Genomic DNA, 21,225 nt, shown 5'->3' on the forward strand with positions numbered 1-21,225 from the left:
GTAACAAAATGTATTACTATTCCATTACGTAGCTTCTACCTTTTCTCCTGACAAAGCGAAGCCCCATGGCTTATTGAAAAGGAGATTTGTAATCAGCCAGAATCCACTCGATTTTACTCAGTCTAGTGACATTTCCATTGCCCCTTTCACCCAGGTAAGTGAACGCAATTATTTCAGCCCTTGCAAAAACAACCCGGAGTGGTGTTTTTAGAAGAAAGCAAAAAGGTCAAGTAAACCATACTGTTTTGGTAGCTGTTGGCTCTGTTTCTCTGACTCGTCCCCATCAGGTTCTCGTATCTTCCCTGACTAACACTGTGGGCTTCTTCTCATTCTCAGGAAGCATGCCACACTCCCCGCAAGTCTTTCTTCTTCAAGCATCTGATCTCCCAGTGATCTTTCTTCTCCATATCTAAGCTGCTTTTATCTTCAAGGAAGAGGGTGAAAGTCTTGACCAAGGATGTATTCTGCAAATAGTGTTGCTGAGTGATTTTCACTGACATTACAAATAGAAGTCTTTGGCCTCACTTTACTCTCTGAGTCTTCAGAGGTGTTCTACCTGTGCCCCACCTTTCCTCTCTTCCTGACTCATTTCTCCTGCCCCCATTTTAGAGATCCCTGTTTATCAAGTGAAACTGAATAGCACGTCTTCCTCCATGCCACCATGCTGGCTGGTTTCTCTACAGAAAACTCTCCTCCCATCTCATCGATGCAAATCTTCCCTTTTTGAACAATTTCTTACAACTTTCCCGGGAAATCATTTCAACATCACCCTATTTCTTTAGCATTCAAGGGCTACATTTGGGTGTGTAAATATACACATTACTTTAAAGATACTCTAACTTTTCTTTCTTAAGAGTATACAAATTGCTAAGGAAAATGCAGAGTTAGTCTTCATTATATTTCTCTTCCCAGCAACTGGACAGTAAAATCTGCTGTGTAATAAATGTCGTTGAAAATTTACTTAGATACTGAAGCCTATTCTGTTTTCTATCTCTTGAGCAAGCTTAAGAACAAAGCATTTACTTTATAGTTCTTGCTTCTACGGTGCAATATTGTTTAGTCAATATAGCATAATGCCGAAGTGAAAGTTAGAACTTCCTTTTAGTTTCTTGAAAATAAAATGCTTAATTTTCCTGTGCTTCTGATTAATATCTGTTGTATGCTGATGTTATGAGGAAGGTTCAAAAGTAGTGTTCTAGTATAACTTAATTGAAAATACAAATTATCTTGTCTACTTTTACACATATAAGTGAAGGCAGGCTCTAGAAATTTTATTTTTTTTTAACTTTATACTTTTACTACACGCATATATTGCTGGTGTATGTCCCTGAAAGTGACCTGTGCTTTATTAACTCTTCCTTGGCTTTCCTTTTGTTCCTATTTAGTTTGGGCTAAATCTACTCTTCTTCTCAGTTAAGAAGGCCTCTCGCGTTACAGAGTGGTCAGCCTGCTGCTAGGCAATGATAAGGTGCTTAACGTGCATCCTGATGACCGGACGACCCGTAAACCTATCATATTTTTCAACTTCAGAACACATTTATTTGCAGTTGGATCCTGGCCTTAAACACCATTTCCCATGCAGTCTTGATGTTCAGTTAAAACCAATAACCATCCATCACTTTGGGGCCACGGCAGTTCTGCTTGCTGATATCACTGAATGAGATATGAGCACACTTTGAGGGGTCCTGAAGGACACTGCTCAAATACATCAAATGAATTCAAGGAGACCTATCACAGGAGGAATATGGTCTGATCTTGAGGGACGGAATGAAGCCAGAGGCCCCGATGCTATCTCTGAGACCTTCTGTGAAAGTCATGAGGTGCTGAGGCCAGCAGTATCTTCTCTTCTACTTGGCACTTTTCGCTCATCTGTGAGGCTAATAAGCACTTTATTTATTAGTTCTTCCAATTCTCTTACCCTCTCAGGATTAGAGCTTCATCATCCAAAAGCCAGGCAAGCAAAAATAAAGTTCATCAATCTCAATGGAATTCTCTCAACATTCTGGGGATGAAGGACTTTTGGAGAATACTAGAATTTTTTTGTTTAATATGTTACATTGCTGAAGCAGTTTACAATGTGCTAAGCATTATAATAAATATTACTTTCTTCATATGTTAAGGAGAAAGAGTGTTATGCGTACTGTAATTATTTTGGGTTCATGAATTTAGTAAGGTATAATCAGATTAAAACCCTTTACAAATGTGAAAAATCCTTCCTGTTGGTGAAAGCTTAACATTTATTTATTATGAGATTCTGCGATATTAATGCTAAAAATGAACTTATATTTTTCTAGTTTTAGGGAAGAGTTACATATTACTTTTGAAGGTAGTACTATGTAAAAAAAAAAAGTTGACCTACTACATCCAAAGGTGATAATATATAATCACTTGAGAAAACATTAATTTCAAGTTGTATAGGTTCTCATGAATCTTTCTGGCCCCCCTCATGACTGTTGGCAGAAATTTTACACAGCTGGCTGAAAGTAACATACCATGACTGTGGAAGAGTATGAACCCAATTGGCCCCTTAACCTGTGAACTAGTCTACACTAACCCAATGCTTAAAGAAATTTAATTAACCCATGAAAAATTTTTAAACACTCATTCAAGGCTTGCTACTGACGTCCTAGAAAGTAACATGTATCATGCTTAGTATATGGCCCCGATTTGACCCAAAGTATCAACATTTCTGGTCTGTTAAGATAGTTGCAATGGTGTTTCAGTGCATCTGATAAACACCATTAGATACTAAAGAGGTTTAAAAATACCTCCAACTTCAAAATTGGCTGCCCATAGGAACTAGTAAAGTGAGCTTTTGTCCATTCCCTCCCTGGACCATCTTCCTCGACCAGGGTTCAAAGAGTATTGAAATGATAGCCAGTCGAATCACCAGGCCACAAGTATCAGCCAAGTATTCGTTAAATACTTTATATAGTTCCTGTACTACAGAGTTTTCAGGGAAAGATGGAGTCTGGTTCAAACAAAAAGAAAAAATGTAACAGAAACCTGGTCCTTGTGCTTGTGGCTTAATTGCAGAGATGGGACGTAGAGATGGGAAACAACCAGAGAACAATTTCACAACCACAGACAAATGGGATGCTTGGGAGAGGCATCTGGTGCCTGCACTGTTCATAGCTAATTCCAGTGGTGAACAAAGGAAGTGGAAACTAACCGTTTCTGAAGGGAGCATATCCTGGTCCTCTGGCAGCAAGGTGGAGTTTTTCTACCAGGAAAGCACACTGGATGGGGGCTGTTTGTTTTTTCTCCAAACAGGAAACCTCTTCCAAGCTAATAGGTACTTCGAAAGGATTGCTACAGCAGATGAAAAGATCTCATATACATTCATTCATTCATTAAGCAGGGACTAATTGAAATTTGGGGATTAACTCTGTCATTAGAGAGAAGCAAAACCTATTTATGGCTCCCATCTATGGTTACACACTGTAAGAGAGATTCGACACAGGTGGTGTTTGAATATTAGACCATTGCAGCCTTTAATGGCCTTTAGATGCCTCCAATGGATTAATCCCCATGGTGATGAGATGATAAGATGACACTAAGATATGTGAGATGTGTGCTGTGCACCCTGCTCTCCGTATTTCAGTGATGGAGGAGAAGCTGGTAGCAGAGTGTGAGGGATACAGGACTAGACTTCAGAGAGTGTCCTCTCCTCTCTTTCTGCATCCAGGCTGTTTTCTCACATCTGATTATTAAAAGGAGATTTTGGGTTGAAACCCCTTTAGGTAGAATTCCTAATTCAGTTCTACAAAAGCTGGTCCTTCAGATAGGCAGCTTCAGCCTTTTTTATTTTTCTACTGAGATACTCATGACATAAAACAGATGATACCGTGTGCAAAATACATTCTCATAGGTGATACAAGTAACAAAGGCATTGTTCATGGCCATTTCTCAATGCTCAGTAAAAGTCAATACCAACCCGCTGACCCAAAGGATCCCACAATGCACATGTACGATGAGACATAGTGTACTTTACAAAAACAACCACCACAACGTTACCACCCATTCCACAAATCCTTCTTCAATATGACTTTGACACTCTTTCCATTGAAAAGAAGTGGGCTCTGTGTCATTTCTCCTCGAAAATAGGTAAACTTGAGACTACAGCAGAAATGACACTATATGATCTCAAAGGCCAGGTGACCTCTACTGGGCTCTCCTCAGAAAGGTCACTTTTAAAATCCAGCCACCATTTTAGGAGGAAGCCCAAGTAGCCCAAGGAAGCTCACATGAGAGAAATCAAGGCTCCCAGCTGAAGCCAGCACCCGGTTACCAGTCACCTGTCAACATCTCGAAAGTGGATCTTTTAGTTTTCAGTAGAGCTGTCCCAGCTGATGCCAGGTGGGACAGAGACAAGCTATTTCTGCTGAAGCTAACCCAAATTGCAGGTTTTCGAACAGAATAACTGTTGTGTTTTAAGTCACTATGTTTTGGGATGGTTTGCTATGCAGTAATAGAGAACTGATATAAATTCGTGTGTCATAAGAATAATCTTGAATCTGTCCTACTATATTATTAAAAACTCTCAGTATTTTACTTATTATTAACAGATAACTTGGCGCATATCTTATTATCAATTAAAATCTCCTCTGGGCCTTGATTAAAAATGCAGAGGTCTTTGGAAATTTTTAATTCCTCCTTTCCCTCACCTCATCTTGGACTTGTTCGGTGTGACTATGTAAAATAATTTTAATTACAGTCATTTTTATGAACTGCTTCTCTCTTATGCCTAATTAGCATAATCATAGTGGTTATCCATACCGTTAAATGTGAGTTAGATCACCTTCGCTGCGTTTGACGATTAAACTCAATTCCGTTTTGGGGACCTAAGCCTTCATAGTTTGTTGCTTGTGTACCATGGCCGGCTGCTCAGAAAGCAGAAAAATTGGACAGTGCTTCTGCTAAGAAAAAGCTATGCAAAAATATGAATATCAGAGAAGTGGGCGCTTGGGCAGCTGACAGTGTAAGTTCTCTGGTGGCTAAGCTAGAAGTGACTTTGAATAAAGGAAAGACTCCGGTGATGATCAGATCAAGAGACCTGTGAGCCTAACAGCGTCTTCTTTGGCATAAGAAGAGTTTCTCTTAAAGCCATAAATTGACTTGACTTCATTTTGTATGTGAGGCATTCGTGAAACTTTGATGTGGGGGTCATTTGTTTGAACTTTTGCCCACCCTGCTCCAAGTTAAACCCAGGAGAAATCGTGTGGTGGAAAAAACTTTGACCTAGGGGTTAGAAGCAATAAAATAAAAGTAAACATGAAAGAAACAAAAAAATAAAGAAGTAAAAGTCCCTCTGTTTCTCAGCTGGATTCTAACGATCTGTGTGACCTTGGAAAAGTCAAGTCATTTCTCACGGCCCAATTTCCTCATCTATGAACAGAGAGGTTTAGACAAAGGCCAAATACGGTTCTGCAAGGTGGCCCGTGACCACTCTGAAGGGGTAGTTTTCTGTTGTGATTCTTGCCTTGCCAGGGAGATATTTGGAAGTAAAAAGTATGCAGAACTTGGCAAAGTCAGATATAGATTTATGATTCTCAGTGAATCCACTGATTTTTTTCCACCTAGGTCTCCTCAAGCCTCTCTTTGTCCAGCAGGTTTTGTTTTTACTTTCATGTTTCTTTTTCCACAATTAATAAAAAAAAGATTTAGATGACTGCTATCGTTAGCAGAAGACGGATAATTTGGCAGTATAATATTGATTTAAAAATTAAAAAATAACAACGTGAGTGATTAAACTTTTTAATAGACTTAAGTGCGAGCGCTCAATATTTTATATAATATTATTTCCATTGATTTACTGAGAATTACAAACATATATTTGGCTTTTCCAAGTTCTGTATATTTCGTTCTTAAATATTTTCATCTGCAAAGCAAAAATCACAAACTTAAACTATCCCTATGGAAGTAGTCATCTGCCAAATTCTAAAGCTATAATTGGCCTTAGTCTAACTTTCCCATTTTATAGTTGCAAAATGGTTCTTTTTCTGTGTATGAGGTTATAAACATCAGTATTTCATGGTGTCCAACATGGAAAACTATAACAGTCAAATTCTCTATTGCTTGAGCTTATTTACAAGGCAGAATCTCAAAAGAACTGATTTTAGCTTCATTTTCCTCATAAGACAACCGAAGCTTGGTAACGTGCCCAAGGTCACAGCTAGTTCATGGCGCTCACAGGACTTAAACTTAGGCCTTTTGACTCTAGATTCCGTTACAATATATCCCTTCCTCATTTGGACTTCTTGCCAAAATGTCGGTTCCCAGCGAGGATGGGGTTTATTCTGTTCGGCTATATCCTCACATTCTCAACAAAGGCCTGGCATGGCTGGAGCGGGCGGGCCAGCCAGCAGCCCCATGGCCATTTTCTCCCTATCCTGATCCCAAGTGAAAGGAGCCATTTTTTTCTCCCATGCGCAGATGTCTGAGGCCATTTGGAATCCAGGCCTCAGAAAGAGAGACTAGGAAGGAAGACAGTGATTCCTTTCTGGCAACCCTGACTTCTCGGGTCCAGCTTTCTGTCTCAGGATGTTGACTGGACAGCGGCTTATTGGGAGACATAGCACCAAAGAAAAAACAAACTGTTCCATGGGAACTAATGATTCAACTTCCAACCTCTAAAGACAACTGACTTCTCAGTTATCTACGCTATTACATTCCTGTCTAACTATATATGTTTATGGGATTTAATGATATCCAGGAAAGTTATTATTTATCTCCTCAATAACCTTTATGTCCCAGCAACAGTTTGACTTCCTCTGCTTCTTTGAAATCGGGAGCATGATTTCCTAAGTGGGAAGGAGTTTTGGAAAAGCAAGAAGGCAAACTCAGAGCTCAAGGAATAATAAGGGATAATACTGTAATCATAACAATGCATTATGTGTTTTGAAGCTCAATCTTTCAGAAGGTTATTATCTGGAGTTGAAGACTAATGGATTCAAGCTCTCTTTATGCAGAGGAAGACTTAAACAACACTAGTCACAGGGAAGGACATTAATCAAGAGAGAGAAGTAGGCCTTGTGCCTAATAATGTTTGCATAATAGCTACCCTTGGGTGGATTGCTCGACTTAGAAATAAATATTCATGCTTTCCATCTCCAGTACAATTGGAAATTATTTGTGGTTATGATTCTGTTATATGATCATCTACCTGTTCGTGGGGACTTTAAGCTGGAGGCTGTTGGAAAGGAACAAACATAAATCACAAAGCGTGTGCATGAGTCTGGGGTAGAAATCGAAAGAGGCTATAATAGGGGCATTCTGGAGAAAATGATCGAGGAACAGCTCATAACTGTTTCTGGGAGGGAGGAGCAGAATCATATGGACATTAGATGCTCCTCTGGTTTACTTTTAACTCTTCAAGGGCTTGTCATCACCTGCAGGATGAAAGTCCAAGTGCCTTATCTTTACGTCAGAGGCACTCACTGGAGTGATCTTTGGGACATTGCAACGCCTGGCCTGGGAGCACGCTCCACCCCCGATGTGATAGCACACAGCTCCTGGCAGGTTCCCTCAGACACCACGACTTTGAACTTCCCTGTTTTCCTTCATAGCCTGCCTTCATCTTGCTAGGGGATTCCAAACCTTCTTTGGTAATCGATCTCACTTATCGTGGAAGAGTTGGCTTAAACCTTATCTCCTCCAAGAACCCTTCTTTGAATTCCACAGTTTAGCCAATACAATTTTCTCCAGCTTCTTTTTTTCTTCCCTTCCTCCCTTCCTCCCTTCCTCCTTTCCTTTTTCCCTCCTTCCCTCCTCTCCTTCCTTTCACTTTTAGTGTTCCTTAAATGGACTCCATCCTGGGGAATTTCTTCATTGTCTTGATTCATTACTTAAATGCACCGAATTTTATTACGCAAGTGCTTCAAATTAACAAATTCGTTTTTGTTTCTCTCCTTTATTCTTTTTCTCTCTCTATTTTTTTTTTCTTTTAATTTCCGGGAAAAGTTTGAATATGATCTCGAGAACACAGGCTCTATGCGTGTGTGTTTCGAGCTCAGCATTAACCACACCCTCAGGCAGTTTCCCCAACCTTATTTCTTCCCTAATGCGAATATTGTACTTTAGCAAAGAGAACATCCTGTAGCATAAAAGTCCAAACTGATTTCTTCTCCCCGCCCCAGGATTGCTAATTCCCTCTCCTGCCTCTCCCTCTGCCCTCCGATGTAGGGTTCACATCTCAGTGTTAAGCACCGCCCTGCTGGCGCCCTCCCTGTGCCTCCATCCCGTTCACACTCTATGAACAGAGATGTCTGCTTGACCCCACACACCATTTTTCACCCTATTGCTAGGCTCTTTCTGAAGTGGCCGTATGTCTTTTTCACAGACAGTCACAAAAGTACTAAAAACCGCCCCTGTCGGCCTTATTTCACAAATAAGAAAATTGTTTCAAAAAGATGGCACGACTTCTTAAATTTCCGTGTCTGGTAAATCGCAGAGATGAGAATGAGATTCCAGTTCAGGGCCTTTCACGGCACGGTAAGCCCGATAACCTCTCAAGCCTAGTTTCCTCCATTTTCTGTGGGCCTCGCAGAGGACACTGGACAGAGACCTGGAGTGGACACAGGGACCTGCGTCATGGTGCGACTAGGCCGCTGCCGGCTCTGTGCCCCAAGGGAGTCACATTACTCTGAACCCCAGTGTCTCCATTTATAATGAGAGCAAGACGCTTGTTTCCTTAGGTTCTTTCGACACGGACCGTTTTATTCATTCCCTTTCTGTTATTTTTATTTCTCTCCCCTCTGACTCCTTGTCCCTCTTTGCTTTCCTTTCCCCTCAGCTCCAGGACTAATTGTTGTGCATGGACAGTGTACAAAGCGCTGCGCCAGAAGCCGTAGGGAGATGAAAAGAGTATATTGCTTACAGCTTGTTTTGGAAACGAAACATTCTTCCCTCTCTTTCCTGTTCTCCTTTTCCCTCCCTTCTACTTTCTTCATCCTTCTTCCTCCCACGCTTGGGCAGCCCTCATCATTTCCACAGGCTTCCAAGGCTTTCGCTTTGGTCGGAGGGAAGGTGCTGGGTCCCTGGCTGGTGAATGAGGTTCACGTACCCATAGTCCTTTGCGTTGGGTGCCCCGGGGCTGGCAGGTGCTCCACGTAAAAGGTGGGAGCGCTTTGCTCAGGGAGAGGCAAGGGCTCCATGTACTTGGATACATGATACTGCGTTTTTTGCCTAACTCTATGTGAGAGACTATTCAAACAAGAACAATAAAATGACACTTTGAAAAATAGATTATTTTCTTCTAACCTTTTGTGATGTGTAAGCCTAAAATAAATCTATTTTTGTCTAGTTTCAGAATCTAGGTAAATATTTCTTGAAGGAGACCATTTCCGCCCTAATGTATGTGATCCCTTTAGAAGCCATAATTGTCATTAGACACTCATAATTGTCATATATTCTTTTCCAGTCATATATTCTTTTCCAGTCATTTTTATCAGTCATATTTTCTCATTTTTCTTCTATACCTCACAGGACATGGACGTGCACTTGTGTTTTTTCTTCTAAGGCTGCGTATTATCACAATTAGTTTTGGTTGCCTAAGACTTTTGAAGTTCTTTTCATAAGAGTCATCGGTGAATTAGATGCTAAGTGCATTAGTTGTTTTCTTCAGAACATAATTAAAATATACTTATTTCTTCTATATTATCTCTGGTCCTCTTCATTTCCATAGCAGAAGATATATATGTATCATTGCAAACACACACACACACACACACACACACACACACACACAATTGCTGGTGATTATTTGAACCCCAAGAGGACAAAGTGGACAGAACTGGAAAGAAGGGAGGAAAACCAATCATGATTAGCTACTACCCTGCATCAGCGGATGAGTTAGGAACGTTTATGTGATTTCATTAATCTTTCAGCAATCCTGTGAGATTTAGACTTGCTCTTTTACAGATGTGGAAACTGAGGCTTAGAGGGAGGGGCTAAACGATTTGCCCAGTGTTCCACAGCTTGTAAGTGTCAGAGTTAGGATTTGAACCCAATCCTTGCGACTCCGGGTTTTCATTTTTTCTTGCTGTACCAGGGCTAGAGGGGGCTCGGGTAAGGCTCAAGAATGATACACGGGATGGGCGCCTGCATAGGGAAGGGCTGAAGAGAAGGCCTGAGTCTGTTCCAAGTTCCAACCATTGGCATGCTTCTCCTTCCCTGGCTCCTGCCCCAAGAATGTAGACTATTTCTGCAAAATATGGATCCAGCCCTTTGTAATATTTTAATGAGAGGGTCTTCTACTAATGGGGCATCTCTCTTTTGTCTTTCACAGCAATTTTGCAGGCAGTAATAGCTGGTGATCTTATGAAGGTAAGATATCTTCCTACCCGAACTGTTGGTGATTCTTTAAGAACTGTAAATCGACATCATTTTGCACCAAATTTTCATGATCCCATGTATCATTTACCAAACCCCCTGCCTGTGCTGGCTGAGCAGAAAGAGGAAGGATGCTCTTTTGAGAATTGAACAGAGAGAGTGAGAGGAGTTTCCACATCTTCATGTTTTCTGACAGCGAAGGGTTTCTGCAAGAGCACCGTGCAATTTACCTTGACTAGTGAAAATGGACTGCATGTCCCCAGAATACAGGGCTCGCAGTGCCTGGAATTCCTGCTCTCCAGAAGCTGATATTGGAGTTTAAAGACTTCTGTACAGACAGGTCTTAAAATCTGTAAGAATTACCTGGACAACACCCAGAAATACATCCTCCAGGCCAGAGCCTGTGTTTTTCAGTATTGTTACAGTTTGGTATTTTGGGGCTCACAGTAAACCAAAAGAAGATACTCTGTCTGATCCACCTTGAACGTTTTAATTTGTGCTTATGTTTCTGGTGAATTCTAGTTCAGAGTGAAGGAAGTGGTCTCTGATGCCTCTAGATAGAGTGCAAATTCTGAAGTCAGGTTACCTGGGTTCAGATCTTGGCTGTGCCATTCACTATATCTGTGACTTCGTATAATTACTGAATTCTCGCTGTGCCTCAGTTTCTTCATCTATAAAATAAAATAATAGTATTGCATCTCTCTTTGCTTCGTTGTGAGGATCGACTGTAATAATACTCGTAAGATTGTTCCTATTACATAAAAGGGACTCAAAATTGGTAGCTATTCTATTAACGTAGTGTTAGGCTCTGTTTTTTTGTTTTTTTTTTTTTTTAAATAGCTAAACGTAGTGCAGATGCAAATGTATAATATAGTCTGGACTATTCTAAAAGTTATAATTGGCCTCCATGTCCTTTTCAGGTATCGGGTCTTAGGACCACCCATATGTCCTTGTATAACCCACACTGGCATTGATCTGTCCCAGAGGCAGGAGCTGTGTCTTACTTATCAGCTGTGGAGTATGGTGCCTTAGCAGATAAGAAACCAAACGCCTCAAAAGAAAGCTGAGAAGCACTGCCCCTTACGCAACTTCTCTTGAAGCACGTCTGTTGAATCAACCGAGAAACCTCTGTGCTACATTTTTAACAGGTTCTTAGCAGGAAATGAATGGTGCGAGAAGGTTGCCAGCATCTTAATAAACTGCCATCTTTAGACACATAATCCTGGGAAGGGTGCCTGTGCCACTGTCCAGGTCGTAGTGTTGCTAGGAATTGTTACCCGCAAGAGTAGCGTGCCGTCTAAGCAGTGAGTTCAACTTGTGAGTTCAATGTCATTTACCAGCAGTAGATTAAACCAGTAATCTACTGCTCCTACACTCTCCTACACTCCCTGCAAGGCCTTATAGTAGATTCTATGAAATAAAGACCTGCATAAGCTCTGAGCCCGGCCTTTGCAGACCTCCTAAGCCAGAACGTTTGGAAACTACCGTACGTTTGAAACCTTTCCATTTTATTTTGTATATATTTTTAGTCTAGGCAACAAACTTTTCCGGGTCCCTGGGTATATAACCACAAATTTTTTGTGCTTTATAGAAAATTATTTGAGGTATGGGAAATCGCAATATTCAGTCAGTTGTCTGATTACATCCTCTGTTGTGATTATTCCCTAAAAGACTAAGAAATGATGTAATAACACCTTGTTTACTGAGAGCTGAAATATAGGGGCTTAGAGGTCTTTTTTCACTCTTTTTCTTTCTTACTTTTTTCTTTCTTTTCCTTTCCAAGTATTTTCTTCCCTTTTTCTTTCTTCTTCTCCATCTTCTTTCATTTTTATATTCCATGGAGAAAGCTCAGTAAATATTAAATATTAAACTGGTTGTGTTTGTGTGTGTGTGTGTGTGTGTGTGTGTACATACTTGAAAGAGGGAGGGAGCACGCACACACCAGTGAGTAGAGGACAGAAGGCTGCAGGAGCCACCTCAGTGTGAGGGCTGTCGTGAGTCACCTGTGTACAGCTGGGCTGCATAAGATGCCTGTGGACCAACTTCGTGTTCACAGTGACTAAAAACACCAAGAAAAGTCAAAATCAAGGCAGCAGATGGATTGGGGCACTGTAAGACAATGCAGTTCAACGGAACAGGATTCTCTTAGATTTGGGGGGAAGACAATTAGCTGCTTCTTCCTGTCCCGTTGCTCCAGTTTAAGTATGAAAGTCTCTGTCTGTTTCTTACTTCCATTCAACTACTCCTTTTTGGTCTATTTTCTAGGATGTCTTCCATGACTTTTTCCGTCCCCTACTTCACTCTTTCCTGGTGCCCTGGGATAACCCCACATGGTCCCGGCCCCCTTATGCCTGTATGATTCTTGATCCAGCCATCTCCCCCATGGAGTGAGAGGTCTTTGAGGCCACTCACTGAGTCATCTTCATCTTTGTTTCTCTGGCATCTGACACATGGCAGTTCTATAGCTGTGTCTGAGCGAAAGCACGACGTGTGTTTACGCTCTCTGACCTTACGAGATGCTTGATTTTTTAAATAATGTCATGCCATCTGACTTCTTGGTGGTCGACACATCCCTTTTGCTTATTACCTGCTGGGTAATTTGATTCTTATTTGTCCTAAAATTACCTTTTCGAAGCTCCAGAAGGCTCTTCTTGTTTTGATATACTGCAGTTTGGAGAATAGGGATCCATTTACACTTTCTATAATGTTTAATATTTCATGAAGTTAGCTATATCCTCATTTAGCCACCTTATTCTCAGGCTGCAAACACTGTTTTTTTTTTCTAGGCTGTTCTCATATTTTAGGCATTTTAGGTTTCTACTACTATGTCCTCTGAATCCTTTTGGTTCTCATCCCCCAGATGGTCTCTCTCCTCATCGGGTCGATGCTGGATGATTAAGGAAAGGCATGCAGGCTGAGCTGCAGAGCTGGCCGAAGAAGGGAACCATACTTGTGTGTGCTTGTGTATGCTTTGTGCCCACGAGCAGTGATCCGACAGAAAATGGGGAGCAGCTTCTATATTTGGTAGCTAGGTTCGTTAGAAATTGAAGAAGAAAAAAAAAACGAAAGGAAAGGCGCTTAGCAACCAGACACCAAGCTAGTCCTGCCCATCGCCCTAGTTATTCTTTTACTCAAGAAAAAGCTGGGCTGACACAGGAAAGTGGTTATTCTCTTCTCGCTGTCCTCCACTCCCTTGGGACAGGGACCAGTACCCAGAAAATGAAAATAAAAGTCAGGGAAAAAAAAAAAAAGAAGTACTTTAGCGTGTTTCAGTTTCCTGAGGCCGTTCAACACCCACGTACCCTCCCCAAAGTGAGCGAGAAGCTGGCCATCTGTTAGAGCGAGAGCACCATTCATCTCGCTGACTTTTCTCTGCGTCCTCTGTGGCTGGAAGCATTGGTAGTTTGCTGCATTGCACTTATTTCATCACCGGTTAGCCATTTTCCTCGTTCCGGACTCTGTCTGAGCTGCTTTTCCTATGTCTCTTTTTCAGCTAATAGAAAGCTATAAAAATGGAGGCAGCCTGCTAATTCAGGGACCAGACCGCTGCTCACTCCTTCACCACGCGGCCAAAACCGGCAACGGGGAGATCGTGAAGTACATCCTTGACCACGGTGAGTCCGTGCCGCGAAATCCAGGAGCTCGTGTCCGCGAATCCAAGTTGACTTTCGTCTTCGGAATGGTGGGAACGCTCTCCAGCTGTCAGCTGACTCTCTCTGGTTAGCTGAGGCGGCTGGGAGTGCAGGCCACCGCCCCATACCGGAAGCTTAATCAATCAATTCCTAGAGATAGTTTCCTTTTCTTCTTTCTTTCTATTTTATTTTATTTTATATTATTTTGTTTGTTTGTTTGTTTGCTAGTTTGTTTGTTTATTTATTATGGTGACATTGGTTAATGAAATCCAGTAAGTTTCAGCTGTACACTTTAACAGTAAGGCATATATTTTTACACTGTTTTCACCTCCCACAGTTAGATTTCTTTCTGTCACCACATATTTGACCTCATTTACCTTGTCTACCTTCCCCCTCCTCCCTACCTTCTGGTAACCACTAGTCTATTGTCCATGACCATGAGGCTCTTTTTGTTTGTCCTGTTCATTTGTTGCTTTTAGGTTTATATCCCACATATAAGTGGCATCATGTGATTTTCAACTGTTTCTGTCTGGCTTATTTTGTTTAGCATGATTATCTCATGGTCCATCCAGGTTGTCACAAATGGCAGTATTTCATCTCTTTTTGTGGCTGAGTAATATTCCATTGTATATATGTACCACAGCTCCTTTAGCCAGTCATCTATCATAGAACACTTCGGTCGCTTCCATGTCCTGGCCACCGTGAATAATGCTGTTATGAACATCAACGTGCAAATATCTTTTTGGATATGGGTTTTCAAGTCTTTGGGGTAAATATCCAGTAGAGGGATTGCTGGATCATATGGTAGATCGATTCTTAGTTTTTTGAGGAACTCCATACTGTTTTCCATCGTGGCTGTATCAATCTGCAGTCCCACCAGCAGTGTATGAGGGTTCCTTTTTCTCCGCATCCTCTCTAACATTTGTTATTACTTGTCCTGTTGATTACAGCCATTCTAACAGGTGTGCGATGGTATCTCACTGTGGTTTTGATTTGCATTTCCCTAATAGCTAGTGATGTTAAGTATCTTTTCATATAGTTGTTGGCCATTTGTATGTCCTCTAGGGAGAAGTGTCTGTTTAGGTTTTCTGCCCAAGAGATAGTATTTATATCAAGGTCTTTGCAGAGCATTTGGCAACTGGTTAATTAAAAGATAAAAGACAAAAACCAATGCAGCCTGGCATAATGTACCTTATTGTTTAGGGAAGAGCTTTTGTGTTTAGGGGTTGGGACCATGTACCTAATCCATATTCATAGCTGATCATTCTGAGGATTAATGAGTGTATTTTGTCCATACGTATTTATTTATTTATTTTTGCTGTTTGGATCTCTTTCAACTTTTTGGCTCAAGTCACACTTTATTCTTTATGGAAGCATCCAGTAGTTTTCTGTCTTCTACGGCGGTCCATGCTCGCCTCCTAGGCAGCTTCCTACCTGGGCATCTGATTTAGTGTTAGAACATCTGCTGGAAGTAGCCATGTATTTTAGCGTCTTCTTCAAATAGCCCTGTAGAGGCATAAACACACGTGATGATTACTAAATCTGAACTCTTCCTTTCAGCTTTTCATGTTTATAGTGTTTCTAGGATAAAGAACAGGAATAAAGGGGGAAAAAATCTGCCTGGCTTGGCTGTTTTGGAGGGAGAAGGAGAGGGACAGTCTCTATCCGTGATAGAGATCCTGGAAGATTTTCTGTGACCCCTAGCCGTGAGCCTGTGGCCTGCCCTCTAGGCATCCAAATGCAGGCTGTAAAAGAGAAGTATATTAATTCGTAGACATTCATATTCCTTTTTGTGCTTCTTTTTCAATTCAAATATCTTATTTCATTCATTCATTCATTCATTCATTCATTCGTTTGTTTGTTCAGTTACTCAGCAAATATTTGGAGTCCCTAATAGGAACTGCCTGTTATAGACCAGCACACACACACAAATAAAACACAGTCACTGTTTTCAATCAATTGCAAGCTAAAGAAAAAATATAATCGCATGCATAATTAAATTTAAAACAGTTGTATATAGATGTTTTAAGTCCTATTGTAAAGCCACAAGTAGATAACACAGCTACCATTTATCCGGCGCATGTTATATGCCAGATGCTGATACTAAATACATTTTATCATCGAATCTTGACAAGGACCTCGTAAGGTAAGTCTTAGACTGTCAGTCACATGAGACTCACCTGCTTTGTCTTTATTACCTTCTCACCGTGAAGAGTTTGCTTGAACCCTTGGCCTCCATTAGGCTGGAAAGAGTGGTTTAGGAAATGGAAAGGGTGTTAGTATAAGATGGTGGTCATGAGAGGATTTCTTTCTCCCTTGTGGGCGGGGTTGGGCAATCCCACACCTGTCCACAGCCCCGGAAAGCACAGGTGGGTAAGCTGTACCCTCAGTGCTGCGTGTGGGGCATGCGCCATCCATCTCCTGCTCCCCTCGCCACTGCAAATATCTTTTCGGATATGGGTTTTCAAGTCTTTGGGGTAAATACCCAGTAGAGGGATTGCTGGATCATATGGTAGATCAGTTTTTAGTTTTTTGAGGAACCTCCATACTGTTTTCCATAGCGGCTGTACCAATTTGCAGTCCCATCCGCAGTGTATGAGGGTTCCTATTTCTCCGCATCCTCTCCAACATTTGTTATTACTTGACCTGTTGATTACAGCTATTCTAACAGGTGTGAGATGGTATCTCATTATGGTTAAAAGCAGTCCTCTTTGGACAAGATTTGCAAAAGCAGTGGTGGCATAATTTCTCCTTGCTGCACACACACACACACTAGTTGTGAGAAGCAGAACCCAGCCCCAGTGATGGTGCATGAAGTCACAAAGCTTCTCTGGTTATTTTTTTTGTATTAGAAATGACCTTTAGATACATACTGTCACTTTATTTGCCATTAGCTCCTAGTTGCCATCCTCTTGATCATTCTCGGTCCTTTCTTCCTAGTTTGTCCTTTCACCTAATGCGATTGAGTGCGTGTTTGCATAGTGAGGCTGTTTAATACCCACATGCCCTCTTCAGAGTCAGGTGAGCCACTATTTGAGTGATAACACAGTTTAGGAACCTGTGTCTCTCTTTACTTGTCCAGAAGAACAAGCATTTCCCTTCCATCCAGGATCCTCTCTGTGTCAGTTATGTGCTGGAGCCTCACTTGGTCTTGCTCACGAGGCTACAGTGAGCTGCCATTTTGACTGAGTCCATATTGAATATTAAGTGTCACGTATTTGGGGCTCTCAGCCAGGATGGCTGGAGTGGCCAGGACGCCTGAGCCTTTCTCTGTACCTGGTCTTTTATCCCAGGCTTCTTCACAGTGTGATGATCCTAGGATTCCAGTAGAGTAGCAATGGAAGCTTCCAGATGTCACGGGGCCAGATTGGATAGTTCTACAAGGAGCTACAGCTACAGAGTCGGCCCCACTCAGGAGATAGGGAGGCACACCCCACCGCTTCATGGAAGGAGCTACAAACAATGGGTCACAGTATTTAATCTACCACCCTCCCTTACTCTCCATCTTCTTCAGCTGAAAATAATTAGCATATCTTCTCATTATCTGAATACGGATTTATCTAAAATCCCCTGGAGCCCTGCTTTTATATTTTTCATGGTTCTGAATCCAAAGGTTGCTTAGCAACAATAATTCTTTAACTTTGTAAGTTTTTAAACAAGTGCAGCTCCCCGCTGTCTTCCCCCTCACCTTTTTTTTTTTTAGCATAAGTATGGCCCATGCAGTATTTGGGACATACTTATACCCGAACAAAACCGAAAACCGTCTCCTCAGTCGAGTCTCCCCAGGAGCACGAGTGATGCTGCCTGGGAGGATGTAACTCGGAGGCCGCAGACTTTCTCTTCCCTCGCCACTCTTTTTTCCACAGCCTTAAATAATAGCACCTCTAAAACCCCGGTGGCCCAAGCTTGCGGGGTCTGGAGTTTCTAACGCCACCTGTAGGTCGGCACATGCATCGTTTGCCTGGCACGAAATCGGGCTGGCACGTTAGTCTCTTAGGGCTTTGACCAAAGCCAGACATTCCAGTACTAAAGTGCTTTCTCTTCAACCCTCAGTGTCTTTTTTTTTTTTTTTTTTGCAAAGGGTGAGTCACACGATACGGTGCTGTCTGTCACGAAATGTATTAATTTCTGGGAGGGAGGGTACTTATTTTTCTAGGTTTTTGTTGTTATTGTTGTTGTTGTTAGATTTTATAAATCAGGTGGTTTAGTATTTATGCTAATGAGAGAAAAACCTCAGATTCCTGTTATCACCCCAACTCCATGCACAGGCAAACAGACTCCGTGGTCACAGGTGGCATCCTATACTCTCTGGGCCTGGCTGGCATCTCTGATGGGCCAGGTGATACCTGAGTGAGACTGTGGAGATAGTGACGCACAATCCAGCTCTTCCATTTAAAAATAAAGTCTTATTATTCTCTACAGTCCAAGGGTCATTGCCTTTTCGATGAATAGCAATTCTTAAACTTTTAGTGACAGAGTCAGATAATGGAAACTAAATCGCAGTTGATTTTTATTGCAATTAGTATTTATCAAGCTGACAGGCATTGTCAATTTCATGCTTAACTTCAATCTCATTATTTCTATTTACTCAAGGATATGGATGTAAAAATCTTCTGACATAATCGGCCTAATTCACCGGGTTCCTTAAGAGCTCGGTACTTCAGCTCAACCGTTTTTATTGTTGTTTGTTTTAATATCTTTAGTTGCTGGCGACAATTTGTATTAACCTGTGTGTTTTGGGATTGAAACTATCTATGCAGAACTGTTTGTCTCTTTTAAATTATAGAAACTGCTTTAAATTACAATGTTCTTGAAGTCAGGGACAGGTATATGGAAAATGTGACCCTTTTCTACTCTGTAATTATTTTCTTAATGCGATCTCCACTCAGAAAAATAGTCTCTTGTAATTTAATAATGATGATGACTGGAATTCCCTTGGTCTGACAAGGAAGACCACGTTTTCCGAGAGGCCTGTATGAGGCTGGCATTTGGGGGCAGAGTCCAGACAATGTCACTGTATTTATGTAACTTAGCATCCGATTTGCAGTAGACAGGTCTGGTCAGTTTGAATTTATGTAAATTAAAAAAAAAAACCAAACACCTTTTTTACACTGTGCCAGAGATCCAAAGGGGCATTCCTCATCTAGAAGGCTGCAAATCTCTTGAAGTTTTCGTTTTTTATTTTTTTAAAAAAATTTGGTTCAAGTCTTTCCTGTGGCTCTATGTGTTATAAATGCTTAAAACCTGTTTCGAAGACCTAACTATAAAGAAGCCTTCAGTGAGAAGGCTTCTGAGGAATGGGGGCCCTTTTTGGGGTACACGACAGGAATAATGTGTCCTGTTTGTTTACTGTGTCCTTACTCTCCAGCCAGCCCCTCTGTCCCTTCTGCTTTGCCCTGTTCACTGGGCATACGTGGTGAGCAGTGGGGTCAGGAGGACACTCCACTGAACAGGCGTCGTGAGAGCTCACGCCCCCAGACACTGCCTTTCCCAGTGTTATTTCTCTTCTAAAGGCTCATTCAGACCTGGCTGGGGGGCCGGGGGACATGAGCTGCCTGGTGTGCTCTGAAAGCCGGAGGAGGCTTGAATTTTTTCCCTCCTGCATCTTCATTGGGATATCTTCTCTCAGATTCACGGCATGCTGCTTACCTCGTTTATGAAAAACTGGACTTCGGGCATTTGGAGGGGTTGAAAAGAGAATGGAGGAGGAAGAGAGCTCACCATCCCCACAGGGATGGGGTGCAGAGAGGAGGATGCGAGGGATTCCGGCCGAGATCCCCGCAGCCGGTCCTGCTTTTCAGCTCCTTTCAACCATCTTTTTACCCGCTCCCTCCTCCCTCGTTTTACCCCCCAAGACACTTTTGTGGTGTTCATCTTTCACCGCCCTGCACATTTTTGGCTCTTTTGTTTTTATCCTCCCAACTCCTACCCCTCCGCCCCCTGCCGTGTCTCCTGATAGAAATCTCACTCATGCATTTCCTTTTTAATTTCAATGGCTTATTCTGTCTTTCCTTTTTTTCTCTGCCTCAGTCTTTCTTTTCTTTTTTTTTTTTTTAACTTTAACTTTTCTGCCTCGGGTCCCCCTCCCACCCTAGAGAACCGACCACCATCCCGCTGGGACAGGATGACGGTGCTGTTAGAGTTCCCAGTGCCAGCTCTCCCCACATCTGTGCAGCTTTTGTCCTGGGCCACAGGAGGATTTGGAAATGGTCTGCTGGCAGCGTCAGAGAGACTAATGGGAAATGAGGTCCGGAGAGAGAGGCCGTGGGGAGGTGGAAGGAAGGAATAGCAAAGGGGGTTTGGATGCCTTGGTGTGGGAAACAAATTAAAGGATGCATGTCACAAACACACACACACACACACACACACACACACACACACAATGCAAGGGCGATATTGATAAAGTTGCACCAGTAAGAACAGGGGGAGCCAGTGGAAGAGCCTGTGGCAGTTTGGAAGGCTGGACTGCTTACCGCTTTGTTCCCTTTCTTATGTTGGGGGATTTGGAGAGTTTTAATGCCTTTTGTGTTCTCTGGCCTTCACCTGAATACTGACATGTACATAGTTTTCTTTCTCTCATTTTTCAGACAGTTTTCCAGATAGCACCATCTTTTAAATCCATGTTCCATTTATGGATCTTTCTCTGAGAAAAAATAGGATATTGGCTAGGATCCACATTGATTTCAAATGTCTTCCATTCATTCATTAACTCACTTAGAGATGAATTCTGTCCCACATGTTTTTGAGGAAAAAAAAGTTATAGTGATAATCGTTGCTAATCTTTATTATTCAAAACGCCTCATATAGGAACACATTTAATTTTTACAACAACTGTACACAGTAAGTTCTGTTATCTTTATTTGACAGGCGGGAAAGGCTGAAGATTAGTGAAGTTGTGCCAAAACTCATACATAATATAAGATATGGTGTCTGCCCTCCACGTCCCTAAAATCCAGCACAGGGAACAGAAACGAGCCTAAACAACCACAGCGCAGAGTAGTCTGATGTGAGTATGATATGCAGGGTTCTGGTGACAGCTGGTGCAGGGCTGTGGAGGGAGGATGATTGTCTTCTCTTGAAAATTATTTGGAAGAGCGTGTGCCCCTATCCCTTCACTCGGATTTCACAGTTGTTTCCTGGCGCAGGTCCCCTCCGGGATGGAGTGCGGGACGTTGCAGTAAACCTAGGACTGTCAGAGCCAAAACTGCCTTTTATACCCAGGGAACACTTGAGGCTTCTCTCCTGACAATTTAATGGTATT

General features: G+C 41.9%; 1 protein-coding gene across 1 annotated transcript in view; it reads left to right on the forward strand.

Moving 5' to 3' along the window:
- The window catches only part of DGKI (diacylglycerol kinase iota), a 375,451-nt gene that overhangs the window by 343,844 nt on the left and 10,382 nt on the right, over positions 1-21,225 (forward strand). Inside the window, exons 29-30 of the mRNA XM_039860746.1 lie at positions 10,289-10,326; positions 13,826-13,946. Coding sequence (XP_039716680.1) covers positions 10,289-10,326; positions 13,826-13,946 — 159 coding nt within the window. The remainder of the gene's footprint in view (positions 1-10,288; positions 10,327-13,825; positions 13,947-21,225) is intronic.

The sequence above is a fragment of the Pteropus medius genome, unplaced genomic scaffold (genome assembly GCF_902729225.1).
Source record: "Pteropus medius unplaced genomic scaffold, Ma_sr-lr_union100, whole genome shotgun sequence".
NCBI lineage: Eukaryota > Metazoa > Chordata > Mammalia > Chiroptera > Pteropodidae > Pteropus > Pteropus medius.